The sequence below is a fragment of the Helicoverpa zea genome, chromosome 3 (genome assembly GCF_022581195.2).
Source record: "Helicoverpa zea isolate HzStark_Cry1AcR chromosome 3, ilHelZeax1.1, whole genome shotgun sequence".
NCBI classification, from domain to species: Eukaryota; Metazoa; Arthropoda; class Insecta; order Lepidoptera; family Noctuidae; genus Helicoverpa; species Helicoverpa zea.
Window position 1 is genome coordinate 5,137,467 of NC_061454.1, and position 17,921 is coordinate 5,155,387.

Genomic DNA, 17,921 nt, shown 5'->3' on the forward strand with positions numbered 1-17,921 from the left:
TTCTTGACTTTGACATTTCTAAAATGAATGAACGATAATTTCCCTTTTTCTCGGCATTACTCATTCATTTCATTCATCCTTGTGTTTATTTGTTGGAAGGCGTATTCGTGTTTATTTTTCTCGTTGCATTTTCAACTTGTAACAATTCCGTACTCGTTTTTTGGAGTTCTCCATCGAATTATGTTCGAACATGGATGCCGTGTTTGATATATGTTACTTGTCGTCTGACGGTAATAACGTCGAGCCTGATGATATTCCTCAGACAAAGGAGAGTGTATGGATCTTGGGAAAAAAATATAGCGCTGTCCAGGGTACGTGATTATTCATTTATTGTTTACAGCTCCAAGTAAAAGATCCAATGCCAACTAAATCTACCGCAGCCCATTGTTGTCGAGGGCCTTGTTCATCATTCGTAAACATAATGATAATGATTTGAATATTCGATCATTATGACGAAGTTATATTTGCAGATTTGGACCGCATCAGAAGGGACATCACGTCAATTATATGGTGTACCTATAGGAAAGGGTTTATTCCTATAGGCGATGAAGGTCTTACTTCTGATAAAGGATGGGGTTGCATGCTTCGATGTGGACAAATGGTCCTAGGCGTCGCGCTCGTGAGAGTACATCTGTCAGCTGACTGGGTTTGGACACCTGAGACTAGGTAAACAACACTTGAACAAGCTTTTTATTTTATAAAACAGATGAAACTAGTAAACCAGTCATTATTTGAAGGCAGCTAGGCCTTGCAACATGTTGCTGATTGCATTCAATGATGTAAATTAATAGTTTTCCTGTTAGTAATAGATATATTATAATTTTTATATTTTATATGTACAACTATGAATAATTTGCACAATGCTTCTATCAAGTATCAATCAGTATGAATTTAATGTTAAATGATTAGCTAGAAGTTTATAATGACCCATGCGAACATTGTATGACTGCTTATCAGTATAGAATTGGAGCATGTCTAATCTATTGTTTTAAAGGAATAACTTCTTGGTTTTTCTCAATGTTTTATATGCAAATAGTTCAATTAGCAACAAATATCTTGAAATATCCTTGTGTTAGGTTTCAATTCAAAGAACTAAATGAATTAATAAATATTAGTACAAAAAGTAATAATATTTTAAATTACTAAGTGCTGATTATTAAATTATAAGTTAACTTTTATCTGAGGTTTTACATATTTAACACAAAAACTAACAACATGTCATACATATTCTTTAGATAAAAGTTATCTGGTGATGAATCTGCCCGTCATTAGCTTTTTCAACATTATAATGAAAACGAAATATACTAGAGATATATGTATAACTTTCAGAGATCCAACATACTTGAAGATAATTCAGAGGTTTGAGGAGAGAAAGCAGGCTCCATACTCTATCCATCAAGTGGCGTTGATGGGGGCTTCAGAAGGCAAGGAAGTGGGCCAATGGTTTGGACCAAACACTGTTGCACAAGTGTTGAAGTAAGTGCTAATACTAATTTTGTATCAACTTTTCTTAAGCCATAACCTCTTACCAATAAACACAGTGTAAGTTAATCCAAGTCTGACAACCAGCCTTACTAACAGTAACTTGGTTGAGAAGGTCATATTAGTACTCAGCTGTATCTGGTTAGACTGGAAACTGACCCTAAAATATTAAATTGACCAAATATAAATTGTAGTGCCAATACCTACTCATGTAAATTATTGTATGTCTATTAGGCAGGACATATTGATACTCGAATATATTGTTAAGATCTGTAACTTTCATATGCCCACAATAAAGATACTTATTACAAAAACTTTAACCCCTGTTTTACACTTGTCTAATAAAATTTTGGCTGCAAAATGAACCGTATGTCAACGTCATAATTTGACATTTTTTTAGACAAGGCATAAACTGACGTTTAAAAGTTTTTGTGGTAAGACGGTTTGAGTTTAAAATAGTTGGCAAAGTGCTAGGCAGATGATGAAAGTTAATCCAAGTTTAAACCAATTTAAATGTATGGTTATTCCTTTCTTATTCTTTGGTAACTTTAATCTGTGTTTATTAATATGGAGGTTAGTACTGTAGTTACTGATACTTACCAAAAACATATAAGTAAAAAAACAATTGTTCAAATACATTGTTCTGTCTGCATTAATTAAAATGTTTCTTTGTGACTCAGCAAGTTGCCTCTCCTTATGGATATTGCTTGGAATCCAGCCAGTCTGACAATGTTTCCATATATGCTGGTCAAGCAATCATACTTATCTTTAAAACCTTTTCTTTGTTATGTGTATATTTATCTGTTAATATAAATAAAAGCTCATTATAAGTAACAGCCAATTTTGTTTATAATTTTTAACACATTGTATTAAAGCCAATATGTTTTGTTTATTTCAGAAAGCTAGCAGTTTACGATAAATGGAGCTCCCTGGTGATCCATGTCGCTTTAGATAATACTATTGTCAAAGAGGACATTTGTAAGTAAAATCATTATCATATAAATTACCTAGGTGACCAAAATATGAGTTCATTGAGTCGAAAGTAGATGACTTTCTCTTGTTTTTTTAAGTATATGTAATCACACATATTGCATGTGACACAAACATTAAGGTGTTTACATTAATGTAGTTGCTTGCAAACAACCTTGACAAATAACCTTAGTTATACATAGGCAAATAATTAACAATTGTTTATAAGTTCTGAATTTCATGTGCAATTATATTAGCTCAATATCTGTAGATACTTGTATGCAATTATATATCTACTATTTGTACTTATGTGCTGATACTTAATAGTGAATACTCAATTCTTTATTACCATTCCATAGGTGAAGCATTATATTTTTTACTAGGCAAGTGACTGCTTAAAGAACTTAACTAAAATTAAATACTTTTTATTGTGATGCACTGCGTTATTTGACTAGTACCTATACCTTTGCATATGATTTTTTTTGGCAAGCATAACTGAATATTATCTCTGTAAAAGTGATTTGGTCGTGATAATGACATTTTAGCCAACCATATTTTTAATAACTTTTTTTGCCATTGGGTCAAAATCAACTCTTCTTAAAAGTCTTCCCAAAAAGAATGACTTACTCAATTCAGCTTGTTGTACGCTTTTTTTTTAACTGTGTTTTCAGTACAACAATGCGTAGTGAACAACGACAGAGGCGATACGTCGGCGACTCCGGACTGCGTGGTGTCTGACTGGATGCCGCTGCTGTTAATAGTGCCGCTCAGGCTCGGCCTTAGCGACATTAATCCCGTTTATATTGATGGATTAAAGGTAAACTTTTAATATTTATTTTATATTATCAGATCTGCCTCAAACTTATTCGAAAAACCCTGCATTTAAAATCTCAACTGATGACCCGAAAATGCAGGAACAAGTTGTCTTGGTAACTCCTAGCTACTTAGCTACATAGTCAAAGTGTTCTATAGAAAAATCCTCCAACTGTGATTGTTCATATAAGTAAAAAAATTCATTCATTTTCAAACATAGTATTTATTGAGTTTAAAAGCCTTAATTTATTACTTTATGAAGACCAACCCCCTGTAATTGGTTTACACAAAGTAAAACTTATTGACGTCGAAGCTAGATGAACTGCAAGCTAATTAATGCAAATATATATTAAAATAATTTAATTTCTGTGTTTCAGATATGTTTCCAATGCCCTCAATCCATCGGCGTGATCGGCGGCAAGCCCAACCAGGCGCTGTACCTAGTGGGGTGTGTGGAAGACGAAGTTATATACTTGGATCCTCACACCACACAGAAATCTGGCTTAGTTGAGGTAAATAGTAGAATAATGACCAGAAATATTAATGAAGTTAGCTTCCGTCAGCGGTTTCACCCGCGTACTGTACGAACTACTTCGGGTACATAGATAAAATGTAATCTACAGCTTCCATTCTAAATAGGCTATCTAGCACTAAAATATTGTTTCAAACCAGATTTGTAGTTACTGAGACAAGTGCGTGCAAACAAAGAAACATATTAACTTTTGTATGTTCTTGAAAAACAAAATATTAAAAGCAAGTTGATTGCTTTATGCAATGTTGCAAGTACAATTTAGCCAATTTTGTTACTTGCACCCTAAGTGTGTTATTTACTACTTTCAAGGGCAGGAATTTGTTTAGTGTACCAATAGGTAATTATCTTATAATAACAATTTCTTTTTTACAGACTAAATTGACTGATGAACAAAAGGAAATGGACTGCTCATACCACTGTAAATATGCTTCCCGGATACCCATGCTGGCAATGGATCCTTCTGTAGCAGTGGTGAGTTGACATACATAATATATATACCCTGGTCTTCTCTTATATACATTTAAATGTATATCTATGGTTGTGGTGGAAAACTCTCGATAAGTCCATTAGCCATATATTTTCAGTAAATAAATTTATATTTTTTTATGTTATTTAAGTGTTTAATAACATTATTTTTTGCAGTGTTTCTTGTGTAGAACAAAAACCGATTTTGAAGAATTGTGTGCGACTATAGAAACTAAGCTAATGTGCGAGACACAGCCCCTGTTCGAAATCTGCGAGAAGCGACCGTCGCACTGGGGGCCTATGACATCGGACATAGATTTACAAAATACTACATTATTTACGGGTAATTTATGATTCTCACTATTGTATAAACTGTGTAGTAAAATACCTACTGTGCTATTATCCTACACGCTCAATCACTTAAAAATAACCCAAAGGCCATTGCAGCTCTATTCGTCTCTGACTGTTTCCTACGGTCTTACCCGCGCCGCGTCACTTGAAAACATAAAATTGAGCTTCCTTTATCATATAATGGCGTCCACGGCCGATTTCGGCCACGGCGGCTGTTCTCATTTAAGAAGATCAGCCAGCTGCGCAGGACATATTATAGTGCACGAGCATTTGCGCAGACACAGGTGCACTCCCTATTCCTTCACTCTCAAAGAGTATAATCGAATGTAAAATGGTTAATGTGTTGATTTTCTTGTTACAGAATTTGAAGACGTAGACAGACAATTCGACGACTCGGACGACGAATTCGAAATTCTGTGAAAATTGCGTACAACGGAATAATAATGCAATTTATCACACAAACGTCTTAATGTAGATAGACCTTAATATAATATATGTTTTATGAAATAGATGACCGCACTCGTACTTATGTACGGTAACGTAATTGTTGTTTTAAGTTACCTACATTGTAGACACTGATATTCATGAATAGTAATAGTGCCTACGACTGGATAGTGTAAGCCGCTACATTATATTTTGCAGTGCCTTTACAATTTTATTGTGCAATTTATGTAAATAAACACTTGAAAGTTATGTACGCTGATTGACATTCCTGAGAAAAATTGTGATAATCAGTGCATCTTATAGGCAACTCGCATAGAGTTCAGGTATCATCTAGTCATAATTTAGATAGACTCGAAATATTGAAGCTTAATTAATAAACAATAACAAATACATAATTATTATACTTGAATTAATAACTTGTAATAAAGGGTTAAGTTTTAGTTCTTGTGCATGTATTGTCCAAATAAGTTTTACATTAATTGCATAATATGTACCTATATGCTGAGTAGTAGGTTTTAGTTTTATCAGAGCCAATTATTATATGCCATTAGCATGTAAGCTATAGGTTTAGCGTAAAATATCATGTATGTATTTAAACTTGCGTGTCTAAGATTTTTGTAACAGCAAGAAATGTGTTAAAATAACAATTTGTGTTATGTGTTTTAGGGTAATGTTTTGTTACAAAATTACAGGCTGGGTGGAACAGCCTACTCAAATATTTTATATAAATAAAAGTGTTAAAAATAATTGCTTTCTTTATCTCTATATTGTTTCTATTTCGGGTTTCTCAAAATATCCTCATTTGATAAAGACCTTTTCCCGCTTAGTAAAAAAAATGCATAATCGGATACAAAATACTCAAAAATGAATTTCGATAGCATCCGAATCACACGCTCATATAGAACAACTCACTCGCTTGGCAGCTAAAAACATTTTCATGTATTTCACCGCATTACAGGCGTCAATCGTCTTGGTATCGCAAATTATTGTTCTGTACCGATAAGAGAGCGTAAAATACATGGCACGTATTGACTTTACGCGTGTAGGTAGTTTCAATTGAAGATGATTGATTTTGCTGCTGCGATATAAAACGTAACACACAAATTGTATTTTATTGCTAGATATTTGTGTACTAGCTGTTTTCTTGCAATTTCAGGCCTGTGTTACTCGGGAAGGAAAAGTGTAGCTATAAATTTTTCGAATCGGTTTATTAGTTTTGGAGCCTTTAGAGTACAAACAAACAAAAAAATGTTTCCTATATTATTATACTATTTAATTACAAATAAAACACCAAGATTTCAAGATACCATTTATTAAGTATTACGTACAGTATTGTTATACTTTGGTAGGTAGACCTGAGGCAAGCAGTAAGACATTTGGACAACATATAAACCTTTGAGGCTTTGGTAGATTTACACATATATAACACTGATTATGTACAAAAATCCTAACTACTTATACATATGTTAAAATCACTACAAAATATAGGGTAACACAACAAGGGCTTAACTCTTCTTACTTCTGTTATGTGTTCGCAATCCAGACCATTATCAAACTATTACATAATCCAAATAATTTTGGCACCTTGACCTTACCTATTAAAATACAATGTTTTCAATTGTGACCAATATTATACTAGGCATCAATTAGGTCAAGTAGAAAGTAGATTCATTTTGGCCCCAAAAACGTGTAGTTAAAAGATAGTAATACGCCATTCTTCATAGGCCGACAGATATACTTTGTAAACATTTTTTTGTACTTAAATAGAACGTTAGAATCCTTTTCTGTATAAAGATATAATTACAAAAATAGGTGTCTTGAACAGTTCCCACATAAAAGTAAAAATAAAAAAATACCAATGGTAAAATCAACCAGACTACCTATCATCATTATTTATACAATAAATCGTTGATGACGCTATCTCTTATGAATCGTTATGAAACACGTCATCTCACCAGATCAACAAATAGGATTATTTATAAAACTATCTCCTGACGTGGTAAGAAGTTTAAACATGGGCTAAATTGTTCAGGGGTGAAAAATTGCATTCGTGACACGCAACTATAATGAACCAGAGACAATTCAAAAAATATTTATCGCTGATTATGTATGATTACTATTTAGCATACCGGATTTTGAAAAATAATATCTTCTTAATAAAAACTACTTATTTGGTCTTATTGATACATAAACCTGGTGAACATGGAAATAAGAATAAAAAAACTATTCTTATTATAAAGTTTATAAAAGCTCTCATTAATTAACAGCAAATTGTAGTGCCTTATTATGCAAGAACAATATTAGAGAAAAAAAGAAAATATAAAACTACAAAAATATGACTAGCACCACAGGCAAATATGAACGCACTTTGAATAAAAAATAATACTCAAACAGAAGGAAATGCAGTAAGTAGTAATATACAATGAAGGGAAATAAGAACCTATGTGCCAATATCACAAAAAATACAAAATCGTTTTTTTTTACCATTTTACCATCTATTAACCTAAACGAAATTATTTATCTATACCCAACATTTAAAAGATGATAAAGCAACAATCCCATAGCATTTGACGATGATAAGCAGGGTATGTAGGTATCTTATGAGGATAAAATATGACATATTATTACAATATAATTATATAATATTACATATATTTAAAACAGTTGTCAAGAGGACAAGGGGTATAATGATGGGTAAACAATAAAATATTAATCTTATAGACCACCCAATTTGAAAACTGTATCCACATCACAACCATCCATAAATTCAAAACTTTAGATTTTCAAAAATATGACCCTATACATTCAAAAATATAAACGACTCTCATCTAAGTAATATATAATCTACTGGACGTAACTATATACAAAATTTCCATAATCTTAACAGTAACATCAATATATACCAAGATGATATTATTTAATTTCACAGTTAAACTATAAACATGAACACTGCAGATACTAAAGTGGAATAATACAGAACTTGATGACAACTATCTATACTAGGACAATCAGATAATGTGTAGGTATTAATATCATCAGTAGTTTAAAATGCAATTTTGATATTATGTTATACTCTTATACAACAAACATCTATTTGTTATGATGACTAACTCTTAAATGTTTCACAAAAATAAATACATTATTATGGTTAAAAAAAGACATACAATTATGAATTCTACCTACTTAAACAGTTGTTTGAATATATTATGTCTTTAATGATTTATAATATGCATTTTAATGTTACTTCATAAGTATTATGCAAAGACAACAGTTAGTATTACATCTTGTTACTTATAAGTATCCCGTAGGAAAATGCTGTGAAAATTAATCAATGACATTTTCACGCATGAATTTTCGGTACTGAGTTAGTAAAAAACTTACAATTTTAGGGATAAAATTCAAGTAAATGTTTCATAAATTGTAAGATTTTAGAATTTGACACGCTAGTGTATACAATACCCAAAATATTTACTGTGAGACTGCAGCAAATACTTTATTGGTTAAAAAATTGATAACTAAGACTGTGATGTTATCTACAGATCCTCTGTAGTATGCTTGTAGTGTTAAACTTTTAGCTCCATAATCAGGTTCATCTAGCCTTTCCTTAATGAATTTTACAGCCTCCTCGTTAGAGAAGGTATCCCACAGTCCATCAGATGCAAGAACTAAGAACATAGGCTTGTGGTCGTCAAGGTTAAAAGTTAAAATATCAGGGTCAGCAATCACAAATTTCTTATCTTTCAAGGGATAGTCTCCCATAGCGCGTGATGTTGCCAATATTCCTGCTACTCTCCATACTCCATTAAATGCTATGTAGCCACCGGCAGCCTCAATCCTTTTCTGTTCACGGACCTAAAAAAAAAAACCAGTCACTATAAAACAGAATTATGAATATCGATGGAAAAAATATTCTCAATGAAACATGAATAGGGCCTATAGTAAAAACTATCAGATTATATCACCTGTTGTGGTTTATGGTCAAATGACACAGGAATAGCATTTCCACGCAAGTCACACATTACTCCTCTTGAGTCGCCCACATTAGCTACAATGAGGTGGTTGCCTTCCATCACAGCAAGCAGAGCTGTAGTGCCCGCTACATTCAAGGACCTTTTTGCAGCTTCAACCAGAAGCCTGTCAGCAGCCAACACCTCATCGGTCAACAGTTTGCCATAGTTTATCTTCCCCTTGTCCATGTAACTGGATAGGGGTTTGGGCACATTCTTGACAGGCTTGGCAGCTGGTCTCACTTCTCTGGTGATAGGTCTTGCTTTGGACAGCTGTGCCAAAAGCTCTGGATCTGTGATTTCCTTCTTTGATGTATCGTCCGCAGTACTCACAGATTTTTTAAAGCTAGATTTTCTGTCAACAGTGATATTGTTCTCTTCCTTTGGTTTGGACTCGTCAGAAGTTTCCGTCACAGGTGTACTTATTATTTTGCCATCCTTAAATGCATGTAATTCCACTATTTTATTATAAAGGTTTTGAATCAGATGGTCTTTTGCGTAGTTGGCGGCAAACTCACCCCCGTGTCCATCGAATATAGCAAACAGTGAGATCCCAGTGTTATTTATGTTTTCGTTGATGATAAATCGGTCTTCCATGTGAGCTCGCCTGCCTTTGATTGCATAAGCAGCGCTCAACGTCCCCTTTTGCTCCCAGCTTTGCTTATCAGCGTCGGAGCCCTCCAAGATCTTCATCCGTTGAACAGCACTGATAGGACTCATAGCCTGGGACAATCTGCTCAGCATAGTGCGACTCCATTGCTCGATCGTTTGCAAGTACATAAAAAATAATATTATGCCTAGCGTGAACACAACCACTTCAGACCGAAGTAAATAAAGGCGCACCATCTTCCATAAATAGCTTACGGGAGTATCAAGCGGAACACTACTAGTGAAACGTGACAAGATTTTCATAAATGAAAGATATGTTTGGTACAAAACTCTGTCTTCTAATTCGTCTTCCATGTCCTTGTCAAGTAATCGAAATGATAACACAATAACAGCTTTTTTATTAGCACTCAAAGTGCACTCAGGTTTAACTCTTCTTCTTGTGTATACCTACATTAAATTTATATGTACATAAATGCAAACTGCTAGAGAATATAGATTTTAGCATGACATTCCTGTCATTCTATTTGGACGATTTACCAAAATTAATGACACATGCAATCAATTCTATTCCTTAAGCCATAAGGTCTATTATAGAGTGATCCAACATTTAGTGATTGTCATTCGTAGACAACCGAACCCATAGAGAAGCCTGTTTTCGTTTTAATTTTTTTATTTTATGAAGCAAGGAAACAATTATTTACGTAAAACCATTCAGACATTTTAACCGACTTAAAAAAAAGTTTTCAATTCAGTTGTGGATGTTGTAATACCTTACATTTCTGTTATTCCAATAGATGTGTATCGTACCCATAGAATTGTTAATTTAATCAGGAAATAGTATCAAACGGGATACAATTATCAGCTTAAAGCTTTATTTGCAAAATCATCTGTCTCACTCATCATTAGGTCTCAGCACTCATCACGAAGCAGTGGTAAGTTGCTTGCGGGCGTATCGGCGCCTATTGCTCCGTGGTTCCTTGACGATGAGGGTGGCTCAACGGCCAATAAAGAATACATTGATCCATCTGGCATGCATTAAATTAAGCTGTATCTGCATGAAAATGCCTAAAGGCTACACACAGTGCCGGCGGCAGGGCTGCCGGTTAAGCCGCCGTGCACCCGGCGGCATGTCTGTAGTAGCCTTTAGGTCCTATTACACTAATCCATTTTATTTCAAAGTTGCATCGATTTCAAATTTTTCTTTGATATTTTTCTCTAGGCTATCCGAAATGTCAAGCCAGCTTAGGTATTTGAACAAGTGGCGCAATTTATGAATTCGACAAAATACTACAATACCATTGCAGGTGCTGCTTAAAAGTTAAAAGACGTTATACAATGGAAATGTTAACATTATTTATTTACCATTAGACTACATAATGTATTGAATATGATTTATGAAAACAGTAGGTATCTTGCTTTTTTATGATATGCCAAGTTTAAATGTCCTCAAGCATGAATCGTGTTGATAGTTACTACCGCACGTCACGAGAGGACCTACAGTATAAAAAGTAAGTAGGACCCGTAGTGTTCACTTCGCTTTTTTTACAGGAATCGTAGGGACTTTCATCACCTAGAGAATTTCACGAAATGGTAAAGGCAAATGAAAAGACGGTTATTTTTATAAAATGTATTAAAACATGAAATTTAGATTACAATTCAGTAAGATTCAGAACAAGTCTTGCTTTAAATTTCGTGCTAGTTCATAACAATTTGTGTTAAAAACTCATACTAATGTAGTACATTTTCACGGGTAATTGAAATTACAGTAATCTACCCACAACAACACAGCCAGTAAAGATCAAATCGAATATAAGTTAGAACTCTGTCAGTATTGTCGACATCAAAAATAAATAAGGAAATAACATATACAAGAATATTAATCACATACAATTGGTGTTAAACAGTTTAAATAATCCAATAATTATTATATTCCACATTATATCTAGTTTAAAATATCGACAATTTAATAATAAGAAGTAAAGGAGATGGCCAAAAAAAAACCCAGAGTCGACAGAAACTTCATATGTATGGTTGGATTCAGTATAATGTGTAGATTACAAAAAGTATTTCATATCATCTAAAAACCATGGGGTTCTCTTTTTACAAGGTTTTTTCGATGAAGATTTTAGTACTAAAAAAGCTTAACTTTTCTGTTTGCTGTTCATTAGAAATTGTGCATAGGGTAAAAACTTTACACTTAGGTGTATGTCTGTTAGCACTATACACGAGTGAAGGTTTAGAGCTGACCAGATGATGGAGAATAGAGAAGATCAAGGGAACTCGGCAATGGTAAATATTAACTACCTCATGTTTGGGCTTATATTATTCGCATTGACGAGAACTATTCACTAATGCGAATATAATGACTAAACAACTAAAAATAACTTTTTTTTACTTTTAATTTTATTTTTAAATTAACCTTTGCCAGTTCAGAAGTTTACACATAACAGGGAAACCTCTTCATGTAGGTAAGGTCGGTACTTAGTCGTAGGTATCTGGAGTGGTTCATGTCAATAGTCAATGGGTGGGGGTCAAACTCAAGACCTTTTAATTACCAGGCAAACTCTGTAACTATGGTGATGTTACTATTCGCATGTATAATGTTAGTATACCTTGTTTTTTATGGTCCTTTATGTAAATAATCTTTGAAATCCACATAAATTCAACATAACCTATATTTGTGAAAATATGATATAGCTCCTATACCCCATGGATTTCAGACTGGAATTTTTGGCACCATCAAAGGTCTATCATAATGAACCCATTGGTACCCATTTCGTTGCTGTCGATTCTGGGTTTTTTTACTATGAAAATTTGGCCATCTCCTTTTAGCTACATGATAATTTTGTTCTACTTTTTTAATTTAGAGATGTGTGATACCATGTTAATTAAGTACCCTTGGTGGTTAAAGCAAATACAAAAGTTTAATTTGATGACTTTTCGAATAAATAATATACTTAACATTTATGACATAAACATGTGACATACATAAACTATTTTAATAAAGCAAGGCATTGAGTACGAGATTTATTCCACTATTCATACATAAATAAATATAGCATGATGAATAATAATGTAACCCTCTCCCAACTTACAAATATTTCAATATAAATAAATAAGCAATGGAATGGAGTATTTTGAGAACGTTTATGGCGTAATAGCATGTTAAGAGAAATCTAAATTATAGTAGCCAGTATTGGGCTCAATAAGGGCAACTTATAAGATGTTTCATAGAGAGTAAACCATCTCTAAGGGTATTATATAATTAAAATTTTTCTTATCAGGCAGTACAGAATAAATTGTAGTACATTACATTTTTTTAAGAATAAAGTCACCACCACGGCAGTTCTTTCAATCATGACATAGACAAATCATATTTTTAAGTGCTCTTATTTATTCAGCTGGTACAGACAAGCCAGGGTGCGTGCAAATCGAATTGTGTTGTTTATGATACGACTCTTTGTCTACATTATGATTGAGTTAATACTTAAATAATCGTTTATAGTTCCTGACGATTATTTGGAAAGTTAATTTTAGCTTCTCGGAAATCTATAGTATGATCTGGTACATCGATATAAATAAATATGAGACTGAGCCAAGTATATCTATAGTGTATCCGTGGTAGCACATGACAGCGTAGTTTTCAGCCATTGATAAATACTAAATGAAGCCTTATGTATTACGAACAAACAACAAAATAAATTAAACAGACGTACAACTTGCGTAATAAACTTTCTTACACAAATGAATAAAACAGTACTTAACTCAATATTAAAATTCTGATATAAAAAATAATAATAAATGTTTACCTACATCTAATGTCAGGTTTGAGTTCGTAATTTATAAAATAGCAATTGATGAAGTACTTAATATATTGTAGAAAATTAATCTTCCTTATCGGATCTCGTAAAAGTTAAATATATATTTTTGTGTTTTTACTTGTCTTGATTTTACTAGCATCGCATTCGTAGAAGACTTTCAATGTATTAAGTTCCACAGTTCAGCAAAGACGGCCACTCAAGTTAGAGCGACAGTTGTGTCGATAACCCGCGACAATATTTTTAAGTAGGTATCATGTATAAAAATGAATAACTTTACGAGACCCCTAAAAGTACCAAAAACAAAGTTCAGGTCCCGATCATAAAAAGAAATAACAAAATAGGGTGGTATCGTGAGTGAGTGAATACAATTTAAGAATACAAATAATACATCACACTTATTGTTCAGAGTTTACAACTTACAATATAATAAGTTACAGAGAATACTAAGAGTGTTAGTAAGACAAAAAAGTAATAAGGAACTAGATACTTAAGACCGATTTCTTCCGTACCGTTTAATAACAAACAAATTATCAGATTTTCTAGCAATCTATGAAGTATTTAGAAAGACATAAAAAAGTATATTTCTCTATATGGAGGGGTTCCACGATATTCAAAGAAATCGGTCGTTAGGATGACATCAAACCGGGATAAAAAATCCTTATAAACTAGTTACTTTAAGCATGGCAATACTAGCAAACAGCAGTTTACTAATGACTTGATACTCTTAGGTATTTCTACTGAGGGTACAAATCCTAGCTACGTTATAATTTTTATTCGATAGTTTGTGCTCGTAAGACTATTATTTAGTCTAGATATAGGTTCCTAGGTTAGATAAGAGAGAAATATCAGTCATGGCACTTCAATGGTTTTTCAGATCTTAATTATTTAAAAACAAATCGGTTGTCACAGGATGGAATTTGTAATTGACTGTTCATATAAATACTGTTTATGACGAGTATATTTCCTCCCTTATTTAGAATTGTTTTTAGAATATAACTTATTGTTTATTTTAACCAGTGTAGGTTTGAAACAAATCTGTTGGTGCATTCAACAGATGTCACCTGAATGAAAAATCTATGTTCTCTATGAATGAAATTATACAAATTAATGTGAGGTTTTGAAGTTAGGCACTGTTATTGTTGATTTCTATGTGGAAATTGTCAATTTGCGATACATATGCATGTAATATAATCATGTCATTAACTAAGGTACACTTAAGTGCCGAAACAAGTAAGTTTATCTATCATGACCTCAATGTTTAAAAGGCTATTAGGTAACTGACAACTCTATTTAAACTATGTCTCGTTATCTGCTAAAAAGGGTAATAACAATAATAGTTTAGATCAGGTGACACCCAACAGATTCTAGCAAACCAATTATTGTCCTATTCAATTGTGAAATAAATTTGTTTTCATTGGCAAGGTTTTTAATTCGTGTGTGTAAAAATTATATCACATTATATTTTCCAATTATGACTAATTATTATTTTGATTAGAAAAGGTCTATCGTGGTTTCTTTTTTTTGACAACCCTTTCGATTATCAAGTATGGATTTTCAGGAAGATACTCAAGCACAAGGGGTAGCCTTTTTCATAGATTTGAAAGTTCATAAATCGAATCGAATTTGCGCTTGAGTCTTGTCTCTGATTCCGTAATACGAAAATCAGTGAATCTTCCATATAGGTATGTCACCTAGCCTTATCTAAGAACTCAGATCTATAGTCCTACCTTAGTTAATAGGATAATAACGATGTTTTCAGATACTACTCTTATAAAGGTAAAGAGGTCAATTGAATCTAATCTCCTTTAATAAGGCAGATTAATTTTATTATGCGGCTATGATGTTCAAAAGATTAGTATTTTACTGACTGATAAATGAGATGTATGTTTCTTTAAATTAAGAATAATTTATGTTTTGGCAGTCATCTGATAGTGGACTGTTCAGTAAAAAAAAATGTATTTTCACTTGAGAAAGACAAATTCTGTATTTATCTACTTTCTTTTGGATGACGCATATTTTTTTTTTAAATTCATATGGCATGAAAGTGACTTCGCTAAATAAATCCCTTATCATCATCATAGTCGCATATTAAAAAGTACATAACGCTATCGGATACAAACTTTAAATAGTATTCAACTCTTACGGCCAGTTTCTTCATCAAAAGTTAAAGTTATGGCTAAAGTAATGTCTAAAGTAAAAGTAACGGTTCAATTCAATTTTTCTATTAGTTTTGCTGTCACTTTAGCCTTGAAAAAACGAATTTGACCGTTACTTTTACTTTAGCCATAACTTTAACTTTAACTTTTGATGAAGAAACTGGCCGTTAGTTGTAATATTTTGAGACCTTACTTATATATAGGTGCACTATCTATATTGGACTAAGATGTGTTCATAAAATGGAGAGCAGTCTTAAGACAAATTGAGACTTGATTCAGCTTCTTTTTTGAGATTTTGTTGGTTTAAGGCAAGGTTGGCTATAATTATTATTTATAGCCAGTACTATTTTTGTAGAGCGATTAAAACGCTTGAAACCTCATTGTTGAAAATTCATTGGACAGTCAGTTTTTTTGGCAAAGCCGTATCGACGACATTTTTCGTAAGCACTCACTATAGTTCGGCCATTCAGAGAATGCGTTCCTGACACGTCGCGATTGAACTGACGACGTAATAACATTCATTGATTATTGATATAATAATGTTGTTTTAATGCTCCTCAATTGTTAAAACGGTAAACAACCAGCAAAAATATTTTTATCGTAACTGCAACGCCATTGCAAAGTTACGTCGTCAGTTCAATCGCGACGTGTCAGGAACGCATTCTCTGAATGGCCGAACTATAACACGTGCAATTGGCATAGACTTCTCGTTTCGAAACATTATAAATCGTGCGCAGGATTACATTTCCGCTACATTTAAGATTAATACTTGATATTGAGACGAATAACCTGTCCTAGCAGGACAGAGTATCGCGAGTTCAGAAACGTCATATAAGACCGTGGGTTTCTATATGCGACTTTATTCAAAGCGCAATAAGTGCGAGATTTGTTCAGCGCAAACGCTGTCCAGCTAGGACATCATAGGAACTAATGTTCAAGCATTGCTGGACTCCAGTTCTACTCCTGGGACGGTCGTGCTCAAGTTGCCGTTGACTAAGATGTCCTGTAAGGGCTGGCCTAACATACCGGAGAGGGAATGGCTGAGCTTATAGTAGTTTGATTCTAAAGCCTCGTGGTACGTTACTTGGTCGGAGCTGATGAGCTTGGCGTTCAGTTGCAAAGCTGCGTGGCATACGGTTAGGAACTCTCTGTGGAATAAAAGTTTATTTTTAATAGTCTTCAAAAAAAGCATCCCTCTTACTAAATCTTTTAGTTTTGTCATTTAGTCACTTTATTGATTAGGAATATAAAGAGCCTACATAGAGCTGAAAAATGGTACCACATTAGGTGGTCAACCTCTTGGGCATCTATTATGTTTATGATAATACACATGTAGCCCAGTTGCTGGGGATGCTCCTTTTCAATTTATAAACTAGGGCTTTGAATCATGTTCTATCCTTGAAGCTCAGTTCATGCGAACTGCATTCAAACACGATACATCAATGAATTTGATTTATGAATGAAGGTTGAGGCGCGGTCGATATAGGCTGAATTGTGAATTATTTAGGCATCAACAATAAATTCTGGCTGAATTCTGTGAATGTTTGCAATTATTTCCTCAATGGAAATGTAGGTGAATTTTTTATGGAGCTCAATAATAGTTAGTGTAATAAAATCCATCTGACCAGATTATATTGCGAAGATTTTATCGTCCTGCATCTGGGGAAAAGCCTCGTCGCACATAGAGAAGCATTGAGCGTTAATCACTTGGTTAATACGGGTTGATGGTTTTAGACTTTATAGTCCAGGTTTCCTCGAGATGTTTTCCTATAGTATAGGAAGGTATAGGACCTATACCTTTAATCAGTGATAAGTGTCTAAAAACGAACAATACTCACTTGAATATAGCCTTGAGTTTATCCACCATTTCGTCAGGATACATCTGCGCAAGAGTGGGGTCGAGGAATGCGTTAGCATAGGCGAGTGGACCAGCGTTCACTTGGACGCATACGCTTCCTTGTAACCTGGTAAATACAAATCATATTATTTATTACTGGAAATTCATTAAATGACTCCTCCCGCTGTGGTAGCAGCGTAAGGAAGTGTCAAACCCTTACTGACTAAACCCCATCATGCTCCTTCTAAAGTCTTTTAAGTACAAGGGCCGCAGTTACTCTTTCGAACAATCCTTATTTTTCACACTTATGGTGAATTGCACCATTTAACTAAACTCAGCCGTGTAATTGCCACCCATTGGTCAAATCTTAGATTTGACGACTGAAAATGGTTTGTTTATCGTTATAGTCAAATAATGCAAGCCAAATATTAGAGG

The 17,921-nt window shown here is 33.5% G+C and overlaps 3 protein-coding genes across 3 annotated transcripts in view; 1 reads left to right on the forward strand and 2 right to left on the reverse strand.

Annotated features, from left to right (window-relative positions):
* The first annotated feature begins 65 nt into the window (after positions 1-65).
* LOC124645833 (cysteine protease ATG4B) lies at positions 66-5,803 on the forward strand. The gene is made up of 9 exons (XM_047185758.1): positions 66-311; positions 471-666; positions 1,330-1,476; positions 2,381-2,460; positions 3,123-3,268; positions 3,642-3,776; positions 4,169-4,267; positions 4,439-4,604; positions 4,974-5,803. Exons 1-9 carry the CDS (start codon positions 191-193, stop codon positions 5,030-5,032), a joined length of 1,149 nt encoding a protein of 382 aa, XP_047041714.1. The 5' UTR covers positions 66-190; the 3' UTR covers positions 5,033-5,803.
* Positions 5,804-6,352: 549 nt separating this feature from the next.
* On the reverse strand, positions 6,353-10,186 carry LOC124645832 (protein phosphatase 1L). The gene is made up of 2 exons (XM_047185757.1): positions 9,019-10,186; positions 6,353-8,908 (listed from the first exon to the last, which is right to left on the reverse strand). Exons 1-2 carry the CDS (start codon positions 10,024-10,026, stop codon positions 8,525-8,527), a joined length of 1,392 nt encoding a protein of 463 aa, XP_047041713.1. The 5' UTR covers positions 10,027-10,186; the 3' UTR covers positions 6,353-8,524.
* A 2,500-nt stretch (positions 10,187-12,686) lies between these two features.
* The window catches only part of LOC124645612 (dedicator of cytokinesis protein 9), a 39,123-nt gene continuing 33,888 nt past the window's right edge, over positions 12,687-17,921 (reverse strand). The window contains exons 33-35 of the mRNA XM_047185409.1: positions 17,488-17,613; positions 16,332-16,797; positions 12,687-16,102 (exon numbers count right to left, since the gene is read on the reverse strand). Coding sequence (XP_047041365.1) covers positions 16,584-16,797; positions 17,488-17,613 — 340 coding nt within the window. The 3' untranslated portion in view covers positions 12,687-16,102; positions 16,332-16,583. The remainder of the gene's footprint in view (positions 16,103-16,331; positions 16,798-17,487; positions 17,614-17,921) is intronic.